Source organism: Panthera leo, chromosome B1, assembly GCF_018350215.1.
Source record: "Panthera leo isolate Ple1 chromosome B1, P.leo_Ple1_pat1.1, whole genome shotgun sequence".
NCBI classification, from domain to species: domain Eukaryota; kingdom Metazoa; phylum Chordata; class Mammalia; order Carnivora; family Felidae; genus Panthera; species Panthera leo.
In genome coordinates, this window is record NC_056682.1 from 133,465,284 (window position 1) to 133,483,852 (window position 18,569).

Here is an 18,569-nt window from a genome sequence, read left to right on the forward strand (position 1 = left end):
TCTGAAACTTTGGTTGGCAGCGTAGAAGAGGCAGACCTTTAGGAAAAAATGGCTTAGATACTGAAACCCTGGGTGAATTGCATGCTGTATTTTATTTGTAGTGAAAATTATTCTGGTGTAGAAATTTAATAGTAAGTGATTGAAATTTTTGGTGAGAATCTTCATTGTTTTCAGTTGACAAAAATTTCCTCAATGAAAACATTTCATCAAGGGTCAGAGGAGGGAGAGAGAAGGGAAAAGAGAAAACAAAAAAAACCTATGTGGTGAAAACTTAGATGTAGAAACTCTTTTAGGTACTCTATATCCTGTAGTCCTCACAACAAGGAAGAAAGGGCAATAACAGAACAGAGCGGAGCTCTAACATCAGAGGGGTAAGTTTGGGGACAGAACTGGCCCAGGGGCTTGATGAGGCAGAACTTATGCCAACGGTTGACAGGGCAGCAAGCATGCGGGGGGAAAAAGGAACTCTCTCTTTGTTCGCTGTCTTTAAGTACTATTTACACCCAATGTAGAACAGATAGATTTAAAACATTAGGTGTAGGGCATGGGCCACCTGGGATCCAATGCCAGTTCTACCACTTAATCGCTGTGTCATCTCAGACAAATCGTTGGGGTCTTGGGTCACTTGGGTTCTCTAGGCTCTTTTCATCATGGTCTTAAGAATAGTTATATATATTTTTTTCGTTCTAGTAAATGGTGATGTTTCCGTTCCATTATGCAGGCCAAAAATCTATGGGCCATCTGTGATTCCTGTGTCCCCCATCTCCTCTTCTCTCTCAGTCCAATCTATCCCAGCAACTGTTGTTGGGTCTACCTTTGGAAAATATCCCAAATATGTCAATTATTTCTCCACCACTCTCACCCTTGTCCAGGCCTCCACCATTTCTTGTTTGGAATGCAGATAAAGTCTTGTAACTGACATCCTTTCTTCCCTTTTTTGCCTTTCTGTAGTCTACCCTTAGCAGTCATAGTGATCTTTTAAAAATGGCATTCATGCAGGGACCCCTGACTGGCTTAGTCTAAAGAGCACGCATTCTTGATCTCAGGGTCATGACTTTGAGCCCCACCTTGGGTGTAGAGATTACTTAAAAAAAATAAAATAAACTTTAAAAAAAAGGCATTTATGTCATTGCCAAAAAGATCACCTCACTCCCCTGAGTAACACCCTTTCCCATGGCTTACAAGGCCCTATATTATTTGACACTTGCTTTCCTTTTGGACCGCATTCCTTCCACTCATCTTTCAGTCCTACTGGGTGCAAACATATTAACCTCCTGTTCTCTGACATATCAAAACTATTTCTGTCTTGGAACATTTGCACTTGCTGTTTATTTTCCCTAAGATTGTCTTCCCTTGGATTGTCACAGAGATATCTCCTATCTCTTTAGGGCTCCACTCAAATGACATCTCCTGAGGGAGGTTCCCTGTGACCTCCCCACCCCCCCATCCCCAATAAATTGGCCTTTCCTTTTACTCAGTCACTTTCTGTGACAGCACCCTGTTTTAATTCCTTTACAGCACTCATATCATTATCTGCAATTATTTATTTGCTCACTTGTTTGTCTGTGGTATTTCTCTGTGGTGTCTCTATTGTCTGTAATAGTATCTATCCATAGTAGCCACTCTATCAGTATTTGTTTAATGAATGAGTGTATTACCTTAAAAATTGTTGAAAAGGTGCCACTTTTGAAGAGAGTGGTCAGAGGGTTTGATTTTTGCTGTTTTCTCCATATAATATATATATTATTTATTATAATTATAATAATATATATTATATATATGAATAATATATAATACATATGATTATTAAATAATTAATTTAAATAATCCCTACACCCAACGTGGGGCTTGAACTCATGATCTAAAGATTAAGAGTCGCATGCTCTTCTGACTGAGCCAGCCAGGCACCCCTTCCTATATATGCTTTGGCACACATTTTTTTGGGGGTATATTGGGTATAATTTACTACATCATAAACTGCACGTATTTGAAGTAAGTATGATGGGTTTTGACACCTGTGGGATGATCATCACAATCGAGATAACATTTTCATCCCCTCAAGAGTTTTCTTGTGCCCCATGTATTCCATCCCTTTTCAGTGGTCTTCTCTCAACCCCAGCACTGCTCCACCCTCCATTCCCCCGTGCAGTGACTGATCTAGCTGCTTTCTGGCACTATAGATTAATTTGTGTTTTGTTTGTTTTTTTTTTTTTAATGTTTCTTTATTTTTAAGAGAGAGTGCGCGAGAGTGCACACACACCTGAGCAGGGGAAGGGCAGAGAAAGGGGGGGACAGAGGATCTGAAGCAGGCTCCGCACTGACAGTAGAGAGCCTAAAGTGGGCCTCGAACTCATGAACCATGAGATCATGACCTGAGCCAAAGTTGGATGCTTAACCAACTGAGCCACCCCGGTGCCCTGATTAATTTGTGTTTTTGAGAGTTTTATATAAACGGAGTCATACAATATATACTCTTTTTTGGTCTGGCTTCTTTTGCTCAGCATAATTATTTGAGATTCATGCATGTTGCTGTGTATGTGTTCCTTTTTATTGCTGAGTAGCATTCTGTTGCACAGATATCCTACACTTCGTTTATCCATAACATCATACGTTTATCATAACGTATTTGTTGATACGTTTCTAGTTCTTTTTTTTTTCCTGTTTATTTATTTTTGAGAGACAGAGAGAGACAGAGACAGAGAGACAGAGCATGAGCAGGGGAGAGGGAGAGAGAGACACACAGAATCCGAAGCAGGCTCCAGTCTCTGAGCTGTCAGCACAGAGCCTTACGCGGGGCTCGAACCGACGAACTGTGAGATCATGATCTGAGCTGAGGTCAGACACTTAACCTACTGAGCCACCCAGTGCCGTGGTAAGTTTCTAGTTCTGAGTGCTTACAAATAAAGCTGTTGTGAGCATTGTATGGGCATGTCCTTTCATTTATTTTAAAGTAATAAATCAAGGAGAGGAACAGTTGGTTGCATCATTGTATGGCAAGTACATGTTTAACTCAGCCCATTTTCGGATCCCTATTTTAGTATTGAAGGAATTAGGGGGCTAGGTGAAGGATTAGTAACTTCCCCAAGGTGACATAGCTTTAAAAGAGGTGAAACTGAGATGGAATTCTAGATCCATGTGAATTCAAAATCTAAACTTTTCCAGAAGACTATGCTTGGTCCACCTTTGGCCTGGCTGCCTGTGTGGCCTATCGAAAAAGCAAATATTGGAGAATATGGCTCGTATGAGACAAGTAGGTCCTTTACTAAAATTTGGAATGAGGATGAGGTTAGCTCAGAGGATCTCTATGAAGAGTGATTTTTGCCTCTCCTGCCCCTCAGGGCATTTGGCGATGTCTGTAAACGTTTCTGGCTATCTTAACTGTAGGGTTTCACGAAGGCATCTAATGGGTAAAGTCCAGGGATGCTGCTAAATAGCCTGCAATATACAGGACGTCCCTCACGACAAAGAGATTTCCAGCCCCAAATGTCAAGAGTGTCAAGGCTGAGAGACCCTGATTTAGCTGACTGGTTTAAGTTACTCAGGACACACTGGCAAAACAGAAGGTTGGGTCAAACTGCATGGCTGAGAATCCTGAGGTGGGGTATTTCCCCAAAAGAAATGCAGACCATGACAGGAGGCAAATGAACACAGGGCAGCAATCAACAGATGTCTCCAGTCCTGTGGCTATTTACACTCACTCACACTCTTTTTTCCATATTATAAAACTCACTAATTTCTCAAAATCATATCCACTTACTGCCATAGCCCCAAGTCCAGGGTTTCAGTTGTCTTTAGTCTGGATCTTGCAACCAATGGCCAAATAATACACCATTAACCCTAACACAGTCGGTATAGTGTGATAGAGAGAAAACAGGGTAATATATATAATGAAAAGGTTTGGCCCTTTAGTCTTGCAGATGGTTTTGGGCCACAGACATGAGATTCCTCCTTTGGTATTTGGGGAAGATGGCAGAGGGGTTGCTGAAACTATTCAGACTTCACTGAGCCATCAGCCTGCCATTATGGACCTGAAGATGAAATTCAATTACAATTTTCTTTTGCTTCATTGAGGAAAAAAAGGGGAACAAGACAATAGAGGCATTGATAGGGAAGTTTACAGAGGTTTTCACTGTACCTCAGAACTGATACAACCTATAAGAAGAACCTAGTGATCTTGGTGCAATTTAATTGCACTTATGGGTATAATGTATCAGTCTTAATTGATCCCTAGGGTAGAAAAAGTTGCCAATATACCAGGAGTCTCAGGCTCTATTTTGGAATTTTCTACCTTCCATTCATGTCTCCTTTCAGTTTCAATCCCTCTCCTTTTCAAATCCTCCACCTCCACTCTTAAGGACTTGTTTTGCACTTTGCAACCTTCACAGCCTTGGAATGTAGGTGTAATCTTTTTCAGGGACATCAATTGCAGGTGTCGGGTTTTTTTCTTGCATCAAATTAACTCTCTGTCAAAGCAACGCCTTTCAAGTTCCAGAAGCAGACTTCCTCTCTCATTGTTTTAGAGATTGCTCACCATGTGACTAGTTACTGAGGAATTTAGCCTCCTGCTTTCACCACATATGTAGAACAGGTAAGGTAAGTATAACTGGAACCTAATATACAAACATTTACTGGGTGCACCACCTCCTTCCCCAGGAGCTCTGTTGTATCAAAACACAGGTATTCCCAGGAGAATGAATGTCAGAATTCTAGCACTGCAGTTTAACGATATCGAAATTGCTTTAGGAGCCCCTGGTTGGCTCAGTAGGTTAAGCATCCAACTTTGGCTCAGGTCATGATCTCGTGGTTTGTGAGTTCGAGCCCCACGTCGGGCTCTGTGCTGACAGCTCGGAGCCTGGAGCCTGCTTCGGATTCTGTGTCTCCCTCTTTCTCTGCACTCCCCTGCTCATGCTCTGTCTCTCTCTGTCTCTCAAAAATAAATGTTAAAAAAAATTGCTTTATGTGAATAGTAGAAAAAGCTGACATAATTTCCTTTGAGATAAAAGGAGGGTTATTTCCTAATAATGATCTTCTTTATCATGAAATCACATGACAAATGTGTGTATATATATATATATATATATATATATATATATATATAAATTATAAAATATATTAATATACATCGATTAAAAATTATATAATATATATATAAAATTCTTTTTCTTTTCCCTTCATGGCTTTTTTAGTATTTGAAAGAAATTTCTAAGCTGTAATAACAAAAGATTTTGAAAACTAAATCAGAAAATTGGAAGCAGGAGGAAAGGAGAATTTATTTTTTGATACTGACATTGTTATTTTTCTGGGTTAGATGCAACAGATGTTATTAATAATAATAACCAACACACTAGCTAGTATTTATTGAGCACTTAAAATGTTCCAGGCATAGTAGCTAGAAAATGTCAGATCAAAAAGCTGGAAGTTTGGACCAGATGCTTACAGTTAATCCCTGGTTTTCCTATGAAATGCTTGAGCTCCACAGCACCCTTTATTTTGAATAATTTTGGCTAGAGTACTAGGTGCATGTCCTCTGGCTTAGCGATGGAGGGTGGAGAAAAAACACTTCTGAGCCTTTCAAGCCGTGGCTTTAGGGTTTAACCTCTGTTGAGAGTATATAAAAAAGGGATAAATGGCCATTTTCATCATTACTGAAAAATGTCTGACTTTCCCTGGTCCCACCCTTCTTTTCTGGCAGTGGCTGGTTTATGTGGTCAAGGATCTGTTTTGCTTATGCATTCTTTTTTTTTGGGGGGGGGCACTATAAAGTAGCTTATAACCCACAGGGAATATTAAGAAATATTCTTTGAATATAGGATCATGAATGTTTGAATTGGGTAGCTCCTTCAAAATGAAAGAGTTATTCAGACATGTAAATTAGGATATTACCCTTTTCAGCATGGATATTATTCTTTCATAATGTCAGTTAACACATATTTACTGTGCACCTGTTGCAGCATCTGATAAGGCACATGAGTTAAGGGTTTAGGAAGGTGACTAATAGTGACCAGTATGTGCAATATAGTTTGAGTGGGAAGAATAATATTTTATACAAGTGGAACTCATGAACTTATGAACTTTAATTATTTCATCTATTTTTCATGTATAGTATGGACCCTAGATTCAACTCTCATGATCTGCCTTAGCATTTATTAGCTTAGCCCATGCAGGTTGTTTAACCTCTAAGTTTCTCTTCACTCATAGGTAAATGAGGGTAATAATAGTATCTCAATGACAGGATTGTTGGGAGGATTAAATGAAATATGTGTAGGGGAGGAAAGACTTTTTTTTTTCTCTCCTCATGTTGGACTCCCCAGCTGGGGCCCTGTAAATCAGACTGAAAAGACAGATTAACAAGAGAAAAACAAGTTTATTAACATGTGCATTGCAAATACACATGGGAGCACTCAGAAATGAGTATCTCAAAGAGGTATTAGAACTTGGGATTTTATAGCATCTTAAAAGAATAATAGAGAAGTGACAAGACAAAGAAAAAGGATTTTGAGCCTGTAGGGATGGCAAATTGTGGGAAGACAAATACTGGGTAACTAATGGTAGATAAGGGCTAGCTAGTTCTAGCAGGGTTTGTGATGTAGATTCTTCTGATGCGGATTTCTCTGGGCTGATGAGGGTCTCTAGTTGTCTCTGGTGTTAACTTCTGTCCTTCCTGGTGGAGAGGGGAAGGGGGATAACTTTACAAATTTCTGTCCTGTTTTTAGGCATATAGAGGGATGGCAGGGAGCTGTTCTGGTATCTGCTTCTTCTCAGTTGCCTTCTGCTTAAAATAATCCTTGTCCAAAGTGGCATATTTTGGAGTGGCACATTCGACTACCCTTTATATATAAGCGATCTATCACAGGACCCGGTACCTAGGGAAGACTCAATAAATGGTAGTTGTTTCTACTGTTATTATCATAGAAAATTAGTATCAGTAATTTGTGGTAATGGCTGACAAATCCCATTAATTTTATTTATTACAACTTGTAGATTTTCTTCTTATAATTCTAGGGTTTCAGCCTATGAAAATTTATGGTTATAATCTTAATAACATTTGATCTGATGAGCTGAGGCCAGAAAAGGGTGTTGGGAAAAGGACCACAAATACTATTATAAATAGCATACCACCTGTGCAGGTAAACAGGCCTTTCCAGTTGGTTCCAGGTGCTTCATTTTCCCTTCTGGTTATTTTATTCTGAAGGTGGAGCAGGTGCTGTTTCAGGCTAAACACTTTGTCAGTCCATTTGTCTGTGTCCTGACTTGGCCCATTAATCCTTCTCACGCCCTTACATTCCATGTTATGCAGGTATCTCTTACCTGGAAGCTTTGGTATTTGTAAGCCTCCCTTATAAAAACCTAAGAACAAAGACAATGATTGAATCATCTCAACAGTCTGGCTCCTCGTGGAGTCACCAGACTGTTATCAACTTTTAGGAGCTGCTTGAAATAACCACAACTTCCTCCATCTCTGTTCCTTTTTCTTCAGCTCCTTTTTTCTTGGTTATAAAACAATAACGCACAGCCATTTCAAAGATATTACATGGTACAAAAAATATAAAGAAGAAAAAAGTCATCCATAATCCTACGTACAGAAGCAATCACTGAAAATTTTGGAGTCAAATTTGGTCTCTTTATGTGTTTATTATTTTAACATGGCTGGGAGCATTATATATCTATACCTATTTTTATTTTCTTTTATTTTTTTGCTTAACCTTCTAACATAAATATTTCTCATTGTCAAAATGTTTACACTTTAAGTAATTGCATAATATATCATTGTATAATAATTTACTTAAATTAGTCTCACTTTGGGAATTTAAATCTCCAGTTTTCTGCTTTTATAAATAATAATGGTATTATAAATAAGAATGTGTTTATAAATAACAATTCTATTATAAATAGAAACATCTGCTGCCAAGTAATTAATAAATTTTTGCCAGTATTACAGCCTATTTTTTTATCTTTTAAGATAAGCACTTTACTTATTATTTTATTATTTTTTTAATGTTTATTTATTTATTTTGAGAGAGGGAGAGTGTGTGAGCAGGGGACGGGCAAAGACAGAGGGAGAGAGACAATCTCAAGCAGGTTCCATGCTGCCAGCACAGAGCCCAATGCAAGGCTGGATCCCACGTACTGTGAGATTATGACCTGCAGCTGAAACCAAGAGTTAGATGCCCAATCAACTGAGCCACCCAGGTGTCCTTATTTTTTATTAAATAATTATTTAATCAATTAATTTATTTATTGAGCGTGTGGGGGAAGGGCAGAGAGAGAGGGAGAGAAAGAATACCAAGCAGGCTCCATGCAGTCAGTGCAGAACCCCATGTGGGGCTCGAACTCATTAACCATGAAATCATGACCTGAGCTGAAATCAAGAGTAGGATGCTCAACTGACTGAGCCAGCCAGGCACCCCTATTTATTTTTTATTTTGTAGAGAGTGCATGAGGAGGAGAGAGGGGCAGAGAGAGAGAGACCAAGAGAGAAAGAGAATCCCAAGCAGGCTCCATGCTCAGCATAGGACCTGACACAGGGCTTGATCCCATGACCCCAGGGATCATGACCTGAGTTGAAATCAAGAGTCAGATGCTCAATGACTGAGCCACCCAGGCACATCACCGCTTATTTATTAAGACAGCTTTTTAGACTTACAGAGACAAAGGCTATTTAGTACATAATGCGAGACTTTTTCCTGAAAGATTATATGAATTTTCAATCCTACTTGCAGTATATGAGAATATACTTTCACTCAACTCTTATCAACAAGGTCATTCACCTTAAAATTGTTTTCTTAGTGATAGGCAACACATAGTATCTTATTTTAATGTACTTAAAAAAGTTATTTGTGATATTGATATCTATGGTTGTTGACTATTGTTTTGTGAATTTTCTGTTCAAATACCCACCTGTTTTTTTCTGCAGTGTGATAGCATTTTTATTTTTGAGGTTTGGTTTCTAAAAAAATATATAGAATTAGGTTTTTTACCTTGTGTCATATAACAGTGTATTTTTTTTGCTGCCAATTTCTTTTTAATTTTGGATTAAATAATTAATTTGGATTAAGTTAGTAATAAATAATTTAGATCAAAAACATAATTTCCTTTTGTTTTGGATATATCACATGAGTTTACCTAAACTCTTGGAACCTATAGGATTTTTCCCCCCTTAAAAAAAAAAAGCTCTAGGGGCACCTGGGTGTCTCAGTCGTTTAAGCATCTGACTTTGGCTCAGGTTATGATCTCACAGCTTGTGAGTTGGAGCCCTGCATGGGGCTCTGTGCTGACAGCTCAGAGCCTGGAGCCTGCTTCAGATTTTGTGTTTCCCTCTCTCTCTGCCCTTCCCCCATTCACATTCTGTCTGTCTGTCTCTCTCTCTCTCAAGAATAAACATTTAAAAGAAAAAGCTCTATTGCCCAACACGGGGCTTGAACTCACAACCCCAAGATCAAGAGTCAAATGCTCTGCCAACTGAGCCAACTAGGTGCCCTGGAACCTGTAGGATTTTTTATGTCCTTCAAGCATCTAGAAATTTCTCCTTGTACTAATTTTCAGAGTTCGGTAAACAGTTCCTCAGCCACATTTAATTACCTTTCTTTTTGGCACTTTCCTTTAGCCTTTACATTCCCGGACAGAAAAGTCTGAGCTTTTCAGTTGGTTTTCCTGAAGAATATCTTTCACCTCTAACTCTATTTGCAGAGAATAGAAATGCATGAAATATTTCCTGTGATTTGTACAACTGGATCTCAAAATTAAGATGCATATATTTTACACATAGTCAGATGCATTTTAAGTTTGTGAGCATATGAAACAAATTTAGAGATTAGGGATTAGTTGGTTTGTTTCTCCATCTTTATGCCAAATTGTGGTGTTTTATCCCTGAACTATGTTTAACTGATTGTCAGTCTTTTCAGAATGATCATGCTATCAACTACTTTCATTGCTTCCCATCAATGTGTTTCAGGGAAATGAGGACAAGCTAAGGATTAGACTAGGATTTAAATTCTACTGTTACAATTTACTTGTCTAATAACCTTTGACAAATTATATGACCCTAGTAGGCCTTTGTTTTCTTATCTGTGAAATGGAAATGATAGTAGTTACCTCTTATTTTTTTTTTTAATGTTTATTTATTCTTGAGACAGAGACAGAGCATGAACAGGGGAGGGGCAGAGAGAGAGGGAGACACAGAATCTGAAACAGGCTCCAAGTTCTGAGCTGTGAGCACAGAGCCTGATGCGGGGCTCCAACCCACGATCTGTGAGATCATGACCTGAGCCGAAACTGGACGCTTAACCGACTGAGCCACCCAGGCGCCCCCCTTTTTTTTTTTTAATTTTTATTTTTTTAATATAGTAGTTACCTCTTAGAACAGATGTAAAGATTGAATGGGATTTCGTGAACTACCTCACTCACTAGCTTAGGGTATAAATTTGGTCATGCCTTTTAAAAATTTCTAGTCACTTGAATCCCTACATGCCAATAAATTTAGAATCCCCTATTTAAAAATCTCCTTTTAGATATTGACAAGAACTCCAGGTGCTTACTCTTTCAAAGGAGTCTCCTTCTCCTTTGGGAGACAAATTGGGAAAAGCCTGGCATTCATTGATAGGCCCTGGTTTTAGCTACTGCTGTTTTGTTGGGACCTTTTGAATGAACTGGTTCCACCCAATTCATGGCTCTTACCCATTGCCACCACGCCCCTTTTAGTCCAGATCCTTGCATACAGCATGGTGGTGCTGAACTTGGCCTCTCAAGGTTACTTCTTTTCAGGTTATATCTACATACTCAAACATTGTGTCCTGTATCATCCTGTGACAGCTGTACCAGGGTGACTTGATCCAGAGGAAATCATTACCAGTCCAGACACCCCTTGCTTTCATGGTGGGCAGTTGGACTTTAGTATCTTTTCCTAAGAGTGGACCTCAGTTGGAACCATCCTAATTCATTTGAGAGATTCTGATAACACTGCATTTCAAAAAGTAAGTGTCCAAGGTCACCTTCCAATTTAGAAGTTTCCTAATATCCACTATGAAAACATAACCCCTTCTCCCCAGCTCTCAGGGCTAAGTACCAACCAAATCACAAAAGTTCCTATCACATTGTCCTTGATGTTGAGTGGCTTATTAAACTCAAATTTGTATAATTAAGAAGGGCCATTTGATTGATTCCAGGAACAAAGAAGATGTACCGAAAGCCCTTTTGACATTACCCAGACAGAAATAATGTGATACCTTCTCTCACTAAAGCAAAAAAAAAAAAAAAAAAAAAAAAAAAAAGTTCTGGTTTACCAGGCACACACATATGTGTAAAGCACCTAGCATGTCATGTTACATAGTAGTGCTCAGAAATGTTTGTTGTCTCCCTCCTCCATTCTTCTTCAGCTTGACCGCATCTCTGCTTTCCAGAGACCTAACCCAATTCCTAAGTGTCCATTTCTCTGCCTAGCTCTGCATCAGTCAGCACAGGTGGTTCTGGGTTGTCTTCTGGCAGGCTTACCAAGCTTGGTGTAAATGTAGGCTTATTCTTGGGCAGGAATCAAGAGTTGGTGGCAGCAGGCCCTCGTGCTGACTTCGGATGGCCTCCAGCAAGGTTTTAATTTCAGAGCTGCTTTTAAGGTATCTTTGCCTGAGCCAGTTTATACTTTCTTCGAATAGTTAGATTTTATTTTTGAATTTGTATTTAACTTGTATTTTTATGTAGTAAACAGGCTCAGAGCATTTTGTCATGGAAAATACTTTGCTAGTCCAAAAATAAACAATGCATAGCTAATACACCTCTTAAGACAGGTAGAGGTGTTTTACAAAGTGTGCCTTGTTGCCAACCTTTGCCACATAAATAAACTTTCTGCTTTCTGTGAGAAAGGGTGTGGCATCTGCTCTTTTGTAGGTTTAGTTTCATGGAACCATATTTTCCTGTCTGGTTTTGCCAATGAAATGTGCATCTGTGTGGTTAAGAAACACAGAAGGGCCCCTGGGCCATTGCGGTCAGAAACTGGCCTCAGACTTTGTCTCCAGCCTTCATGACAAACTCTTAACTACATTCTTTTGCAGAATTCCCAGACCTCACCACGAGGGCCAGGGGTGTGGCATCTGAAAGCCGACTCTGTTCTCCAAAGGAAAGTGACAGCTTCCTTGAATTATTTTGGGTACAGAATTTTTCCACATTTGATGAAACAAATCAGGTGCTTAGTACCATATTATTCTTACAGGTGTTTAATTATTGGCTTTAGAGACAAATTCTAGTAGAAATAGAAAGAAGAGAAACTGAAACTAATTCTGAAGCACTCCTGAAAATATCCTTAGTCCCTCTCGACATTTCATAACTGATCTTTCGCTTTAATATTTTCGATAGAGTTTTTTTGCTAATGCTATGGGGAGTGGCTTTTGGCTTAGTGCCTTTGTTTTTTCCAGTTAGATTTCCCCTCTGCAAAACATTGCATCCTGGTTCTTTGAAATCCCATTGAATTTGGAGAAATTATGTCTTGGCATTCAACCTATTTTCTTGGAACATAGCGTGATGCTGACGACACAGCCCAGTCACTCCACTTGACAATAAATTTGCTTGTCTCATTTCGCTTGAATATTCAGTGGTGAGTAAGAACAGAAGTGGAAAGCCTTACTTACCAGTTTATTATATGTTTCATGCCCATGATAATTACTTTTATAATGCCACTCATGAATACATTGATCAGATTAGGATGAATCACCTGGCTGGCCAATAGCTATTGGAATGACTCTCCATGCATGACTTGGTTGTGTTATTACAAAACGTGGAAGAATAGACCTGCCTAGCTGTTGCAGCAGATGTTCATTTGTCATGCTGTCTTAAGGAGATGAAGAGATGAGAGCAAACTGTTCCAGCAGCTCAGCCTGCCCTGCTAACAGTTCGGAGGAGGAGTTGCCCGTGGGACCGGAGGTACATGGGAACCTGGAACTTGTTTTCACAGTGGTGTCGGCTGTGATGATGGCCCTGCTCATGTTCTCCTTGGGATGCTCTGTGGAGTTCCGGAAGCTATGGTCGCACATCAGGAGACCCTGGGGCATTGCTGTAGGACTGCTCTGCCAGTTTGGCCTCATGCCTCTTACGGCCTATCTCCTGGCCATCAGCTTCTCTCTGAAGCCAGCCCAAGCCGTTGCTGTTCTCGTCATGGGGTGCTGCCCAGGGGGAACCATCTCAAACATTTTCACCTTCTGGGTCGATGGAGATATGGATCTCAGGTAAGTTACACTAGGGAAACCCAGAAGCCCGCCCCTGATAGCACTGAAACGTTCATGTTCAAAACCCTGCCAATCTTTAGGTAGAGATTATGGAGTTCAGTCCTGCAAGGAGTTTCCTTTCTGAGCTTAAGATGTACTTTGTTGTGATCGTCTTCTGTTTCACTGGCAACTGTTTCTCTGAGTAGTGGGGTTGGTTCATATGTCATAGGAGAAGCAGGTCTCCGCCTCACCCTGTGGCCCTTCCTAGGCATGAACTCATTCTCACCCACACTGGTAGCTTCCACAGTCCTGGCTCACAGTCTCCCAAGATGTAGGCCGAGAATCCCAGGAAGCTAACGATGGGTTTGTTTGGTAGCTGGAGTGGTGGTGGTAGTAGTGGCGGCAGAACCAGAATGGGACCCTCCATGCTCTCATCAGGTGTTACATTTGAGTCTACTTTAAGAAACAAGTCTTTAGGGGGACTGGATAAAGGAGCTTTAAGGGTATATGATAGACATATCTTGTTTTAAGTGCAGGGGGATGGCCTAATGAGTTGACTTGGAGAGCAACATACAGAGTTTTAGGACTAAGAATGTTATCTTTTTTTTTTAATGTTTATTTATTTTGAGAGAGAGAGAAAGAGAGAGAGAGAACTAGTGTGCATGCCTGAGTGGGGGAGGGGCATAGAGAGAGGGAGAGAGCGAGAATCCCAAGCAGGGTTCACACTCAGCACAGAGCCTTACGTGAGGCTTGAACCCACTGCTGTGAGATCATGACCTGAGCTGAAATCAAGAGTTGGATGCTTAACTGACTGAGCCACCCAGGTGTCCCTAAAAATGTTCTTTCTTGTTGCTTTGCAGACTAAACATTCATCACTAGAATCTAATTCCTTTCATGTAAGTCAGGGACCTTATTTCCAATTATGGTGTAAATAAATGTCCTTGGGAGACATTAGGCTTTATCACCGATTTACACTTTAATGAGGATGAATTAATCACATATCTTTGGGAGTACATGTTTTGGTGCTGAAAAAGAGCATTTGAAGAAAGAGTAGAGAAGTCACAATCAGAAAGATAAAAGCAAAAACAAACAAACAAACAAAAAAACAAAAAAAACCCCAGTGGTGTTTCTAGATTCTTTGCTTCCTTATTAACAAACTGTTTCACCTCCTGCCCAGGGGAAGAATGACTTATAAATGTAAATCTTTGTTCAATGTGTGTGCCATTTAGTTGAGATTTATTATGCGATTCACGGAATGAATCAGAGGTGCTTATGGTGCTGGGAGTTCACTTTAGTGAATCAGCTGCAGCTCTGGGTTTCTAGTTCCCTGCATGTGTTGAATGCTTAGCACATGAACATATTTCACCTGTAAATGTTAAGGGGCTCATGCCATGCAGAGGAATTAATCTTCATATGGTAATGTTTTTAGTTACCTACTTACCAGGGACTTGAAAAGAATCACGAATTCAAAACAATGCATTAATTTGCATTGTGGTTTCAAATTCAATAAACTTGATCATTAATGTAATAATTGGAAGATGATAAATATTCTTTCCACAGAGTCTACCTATCAGCGATAAATGCGGGACCTATCTGCTTTTGGAAAGAGAAAGGAAATGTTACTTATTGAATTTGTTGAGGGGCATGAGGTAGATGCTTTCATGTACTCTCTCTTCTTTCTTGGTTCCCATAATAACCTTGTAAGTGACCTTTTATTTTTCTGAATGTTACAGCTGAGAAAATTGTGACTCAGATTGGCTAAGGAGGTTGCCAAGTGCTGCAGCCGAGCATAGAAGAAGGCAGATTTGAAGTCACATCTGTTTCTCATCAGTCTGCCATTTAGGCACATTCTTCCATGAATTTATTAACACAACTCGGTCTTCTGTTCTGAGTAGGAGCATAAATCTTAAACCAGTGTTCTCAAACACTTCTGCTCTGGGAAAGAGAACATTTATTAACTTCATCTTTTCTTAGCCAACATTATAATAAAAGCACTAGTGAGTAGGAAGTCTATAAAAGATAAAACTCATTTTGCTTCCCTTTGCCAACTCTATACCTAATTAGCTTTTCATTTAGTCAAATTATTTAACCTATAAGCCTCCTCCCCATTTCTAAAATGGGGTTAAAATTACCTGTTCCCCACATGACTATATTTTAAGGAGGAAATATACATGCAGGATGCCAGGTACATGCAGTAATTATTAACTATCCCCCCCACCCCTGCCTTTTAAATTGATTCTGAGTCTCACAAACAAAACAAAAAATAAGCAAAATACAACCTGTAAGAAATGAAATTTTAGAATGGTGACTAAATATTACATTTTCAAAAGCTTATAGATATGAGAATAAAATCTTAACTCTCAATAAAAATTGCAAGTCGGAGAAAATTCAGTATTATTGAGTGAAACGATATTGAAGTTCACTACATTTCTTCCCACTTGATTACCAACAAAAATAACTTCTAGGCCAAAAAAATAAAAATAAAGGAGACAGTGCTTGATTGGAATTCTGTTTTCATGCTGGATAAAATTCATGAAGAATTATAACAATAACTTTATTTCACAAATGAGGAAATTGCGGTTTAGCTCTCTGCAGATCTCACATATTTCTCATGCCTTAATTCTGTGCTTCATTCAATCTACCTGTAGTTCTCATGTGTTTGTTCACCCCAAGCAGGGCATTTCAGAATCAACACGTATGAGCCAGTTTCTGCATTCTGTGTATCTGAAGATAATGCTGATCATTGTCCCAGGCATCTGAGCTCAGCATCTAAGCAGTCCCCTGTGGCTCTTTTCAGTCTTCACCTCATTCACTCAATCCGATGTCTAGACCTGTCGCCCATCCTCTTGCTTGTTACTCACAGCCAGTTCTTCCTATTTATCTCCAAGGCCATTTCCTCAGGGCAGGCCCTCATACTTTCTTTCTTGGCCAATGAAAGTATCTTCACAGTATTCTCTCCACCATGGTTTTGTAGTAAGTGGATGAGGCTGGCTCTGGGGTCAGACTATTTATATTTAAATCCTGACTTGGGACCTCTTTCCTGTAGCTGGAAATCCTAACACTTCCCTATGGTATTGTAAAGGGAAAATGAACATGTTAGGCATTTAAAGGCTTCTCAGAATCTAGTAACTTAGGTAGCAACTAAGCCAGGTCTACCCTACTTCTTTGGGTTTATTTCCCAATAAGCACAATGGTCTATAGTCGAAATGGACTATTCACTATTCTCTGAATATACCCCGCACTTTCCCACCTTTCCTTTGCCCGTGTTGTTCCCACAGCCTGAAAAGCCAATTCTGTCCCTTCTAGTCATAACATTATCCTTCATTGTAATTGTGCTAGAAAGCTACTGGCTGGTATGTATGGGGAATCTAAAAAATTATCCTATTCCTTGACTGAGCTCAGCAAACCTTGGCTGGGTTCTTCTACATGTCTGGGGACTAGATAAATGTAGATTGGTCTTGGATGGCCTCATCTGGGACAGCTGGGCTCTCTTCCACATGGTCTCTCATCTCCTGCAGGTTAGCTTAGACCCAATCATATGTCAGAGGCAGGGTTCTGAAAAAGAGGAAGCATATAAGGTCTCTTGATGTCTGGGCTGGAAACCAGTTCATCATTACTTTCCACCACATTCCATTGGCCATTTCCAGATTCAAGGAATGGAGAAGTAGATTCTGCCTCTTGAAGGATGAGCTGCAAAGTCACACTGCAGAGGGCATGGCTAAGAATGGGGTGAAGAATTGGGGACATATTTGCAATCTACTGTCCTAAAGATGGACAGTATTCTTGCCTTTGAGGGTAGGACATGAAAACTAAGATCTAGCATTACAGAGTAGTAGTAAAGTCTACTCTGGAGCCAGGAAGTAGAACTGTCACTTGCTAACTGTCATGTTGGCGGATTATATAAGTTCTTTATGCTTCAGTTTCCTCACTTCTACAATAGGGGGAAGCATAATCTACCTCATGGATTGTTGTGAAGGTTGAATGAATTAATATATATAAAGTACTTAGAATCTCACCAGGCACAAAATACTGCATGAGTTATTATATGAGGCAGATAAAAGAGAACTGTGTCAGGGTCTGTGTTTTAGTCTCTGCCCAAGGAGCTGTGTGACTTTGAGCAATTTACCTCTCTGGACCTCAGTTTCCTCTTTTGTAAAGTCAATGGGTTAGACTCTCTGAGGTCCTTTTTAAAGAGTATACAGTACATAAAAATCTACCATTTTAACCATTTTTAAGTGTGCAGTTCAGTGGCCTTAGTACACTGTTGTACAGTCACTAACACCCATCCCCGTATCGTTTTCATCTTCCCAAATTGAAACTCTGTACCCACTAAACAATAACTCTCCTTTCCCTTCGGACCTGTCAACCACCATTCGGTCTCTGTGAATTTGACTAAGTATCTCGTACAAGTGAAATCATAAAACTTTTGTCCTTTTGTATCTGGGTTACTTCACTTAGTATAATGTCTTCAGAGTGCATCCATGTTGTATCACATGTCAGAATTTTCTTTCTTTTTTAAGGCTGTATATCATACATATATAGCGCATGTAGTCATCCATTCATCTGTTGATGGACACATCCGTCATTTCCATCTTTTGGCTGTCGTGAATAATGCTGCTATGCGTGCAATGCGTGCAAATCTGTCAGAGTCCCTGCATTCAATTCTTTTGGGTATAAACCAGAAGTGGATCTGAGGTCTTTTTAAGTATTTTGTACAACAGGAAAAGATAAGCAAGTTATAAGGTCTCTGTGTCCCCCTCCCTCCACCCCAGTTTTTAATGTTTCTCCTTAAACTATTTGACAGAGATGGCTTCCCAATCTGTCCCCATAGCATCAAGTATGCAATTCTTATCATCTGTAGGAGGGCGTTTTAATAGCTGATCTCCTAATCCGCCTCACCCACTAGGTCTGTAATCTCCTTGAGGGTTTCTTCAGCTTTGCATACTCAGTGCCAGCCTGATGGTGGTAGGCGCTCCACCGACATTGAGTGAATGACTGAAGGAAAGTTTCTAATTGCCTGTGTGTGTTATAAAAACCCCGCTTGAAATGCAATCAGTTTATTGGTGCAACTCAGGACAGCTGCCACAGTCTTTAGTTTGACAACTTTTGATATACAAGGTCCATACTTACCTGAGGATGTAGTTGTGTCGTGAACTGCAGAGAAAGGATTCTGACCGAGGGTGGTGGTGGAGCCTGAGGGCTTCAGTGGCCAATTTGGACCTTTGACCTTTAAAGTAGCTCTTGGTCCTTTAGCAGACATCTGGCAAATAGAACTTCAGATTCTTCAGGTCAGTCTGACATGGCCCGGTGGAGAGCCAGAGATCATCTTAAGAGACAGAACTTAGATTGAATCCATGTGACTTCATGCAAGTTTTGGTAACT

At 39.8% G+C, this 18,569-nt stretch overlaps 1 protein-coding gene across 10 annotated transcripts in view; it reads left to right on the plus strand.

Moving 5' to 3' along the window:
* SLC10A6 (solute carrier family 10 member 6) overlaps window positions 1–18,569 on the plus strand; it is a 52,764-nt gene that overhangs the window by 9,644 nt on the left and 24,551 nt on the right. The window contains exons 2-6 of one of the 10 annotated variants that reach the window (XM_042935968.1): window positions 10,762–10,970; window positions 11,524–11,606; window positions 12,042–12,172; window positions 12,402–12,580; window positions 12,938–13,208. The exons of 1 other annotated variant lie outside the window; for it this stretch is intronic. In XM_042935968.1, coding sequence (XP_042791902.1) covers window positions 12,952–13,208 — 257 coding nt within the window. In that variant the 5' untranslated portion in view covers window positions 10,762–10,970; window positions 11,524–11,606; window positions 12,042–12,172; window positions 12,402–12,580; window positions 12,938–12,951. Of the gene's footprint in view, window positions 1–10,761; window positions 10,971–11,523; window positions 11,607–12,041; window positions 12,173–12,401; window positions 12,581–12,820; window positions 13,209–18,569 lie in introns of all 10 variants that reach the window. 8 more of the 10 variants (XM_042935969.1, XM_042935971.1, XM_042935970.1 and 5 more) reach the window with 8 other exon arrangements.